General features: G+C 68.6%; 1 protein-coding gene across 1 annotated transcript in view; it reads right to left on the bottom strand.

Moving 5' to 3' along the window:
* ETH_00039960 (uncharacterized protein) overlaps positions 1–1,124 on the bottom strand; it is a gene marked incomplete at both ends in the record, with an annotated part of 1,302 nt that extends 178 nt beyond the window's left edge. The window contains one exon of the mRNA XM_013373832.1: positions 2–1,124. Coding sequence (XP_013229286.1) covers positions 2–1,124 — 1,123 coding nt within the window. The remainder of the gene's footprint in view (position 1) is intronic.
* Between the last annotated feature and the right edge of the window lie 272 nt (positions 1,125–1,396).

The following is a 1,396-nucleotide window of genomic DNA, read 5'->3' as shown; positions in this document are numbered from 1 at the left end:
GTGAGGCCCCCGCCCCAGCTCGCAAGAACCGCCTGCTGCTGCTGCTGCTGCTGCTGCTGGTGCGGCTCGAGAAAGGCTTCTGGGGGCCCCCCGTCTGCTGCAGCGGAGTGGAAGAGGGCCCCCCGCAGCAAGTTGAGGCCCCTGAGGCCAATGCGTTTGTGAAGAGACACAAGAACAGCATATTGCCTCCTTTCTGAAAGGTCTAGTTCGAGGGCTCTGCAGCTCGCGAGGGCCTTGAGGTGTTCCGCAGTCCTGCTGCTGCTGCTGCTGCTGCTGCTGGCGTGCATGCAGGGGGTGCCCCGCGCTGCATGCGCTGCGCTGCTGTGGGGCTTGTCAGCCCCCCGCTGCAGCAGTGCTGCATGCGCAGCAACAGCAGCAGCTTCGTCTAGGCCTCGGGCGAGGCCAAAAGAGCTCCCGAAGCCCCTGTGGGCAAAAGCCCCCCCGGGGCGGGGACGCGGCGCTGCTGCTGCTCGAGCTGCTGCTGCTGCTGCTGCTGCAGCACCGTCTCCCGCCTCGCTTTCTCGCCCGTAGCTGCTGCTGCTGCTGCTGCTGAGGGTGCCGTGCGGGCTCCTGGAATGCCCTGGCGGAGAGGGGCTGTCTGCGTGGGGGGTGTTTGGGCGCGTGCTGCTGCTGCTGCTGCTGCTGCTGCTGCGCTGCTGCTGCGCAGCAGCAGCGGGGTCGTCTTGAGGCGCCAGAGGCAGCAAATAAGGGCGGACTGGAGGCAGCCAGAGCTCGGAGTAGTAGCCCTGGCCCCTGAGGCGAGGCTCGGAGACGGGCAAAGCTGCGAGAGCAGCAGCAGCAGGGAGGCCCTGAGGGTACCAAGGAAAGGGTACTGAGACCCGGGGGGCCCCATTGAGGGCCAGGAGGGCGGGGCCCCAGCAGCAGCAAGCCGTGTGGGCCCTGGCGAGGGTGAGCCAGTAGCGGGGCACTGTGGGGCAAAGGTCCACAGCAAAGGCAGCAGCTTTTGCTGCCAGCAGCGGGAGGCCCCCCCGCAGCAGCAGCTCAGCCAGCTGCCGCAGCAAACAAGCCTCTTCGGGGAAAGTGCTGAGGCAGCGCAGCAAAGCTGAGACTGAGGGGCCCCAGAGGCCCCTGCGGGCGAAGGCCCTGGAGATGTGGAGGCCCATGAGGGGCCAAATGGCCTGCAGCGAAGCCAAAGTTTCCACGCACTGCAGCAGCTGCTGCTGCTGCAGCAGCAGCTCCGCCACCGCCTCGCACAGCGCGTTCGTGCCCCTTCCCGTCGCCGGCAGCAGCCCCAGCAGGTCCCCCTCAGCAGCATGTTTTTCGCAGAGTTCCAGAAAGGTTTTTGCGGCTTCGCAGCCCCCGGGGGCCCCCAGGGGGGCCCCCAGGGGGCCCCCCAGCGGCGCCCCCAGCGGGGCCCCCAGCGGCGCCTCCAGGG

Source organism: Eimeria tenella, genomic scaffold (assembly GCF_000499545.2).
Source record: "Eimeria tenella Houghton genomic scaffold, Eth_scaff1780, whole genome shotgun sequence".
NCBI classification, from domain to species: Eukaryota; Apicomplexa; class Conoidasida; order Eucoccidiorida; family Eimeriidae; genus Eimeria; species Eimeria tenella.
This window is presented reverse-complemented; position numbering and strand designations above follow the sequence as displayed.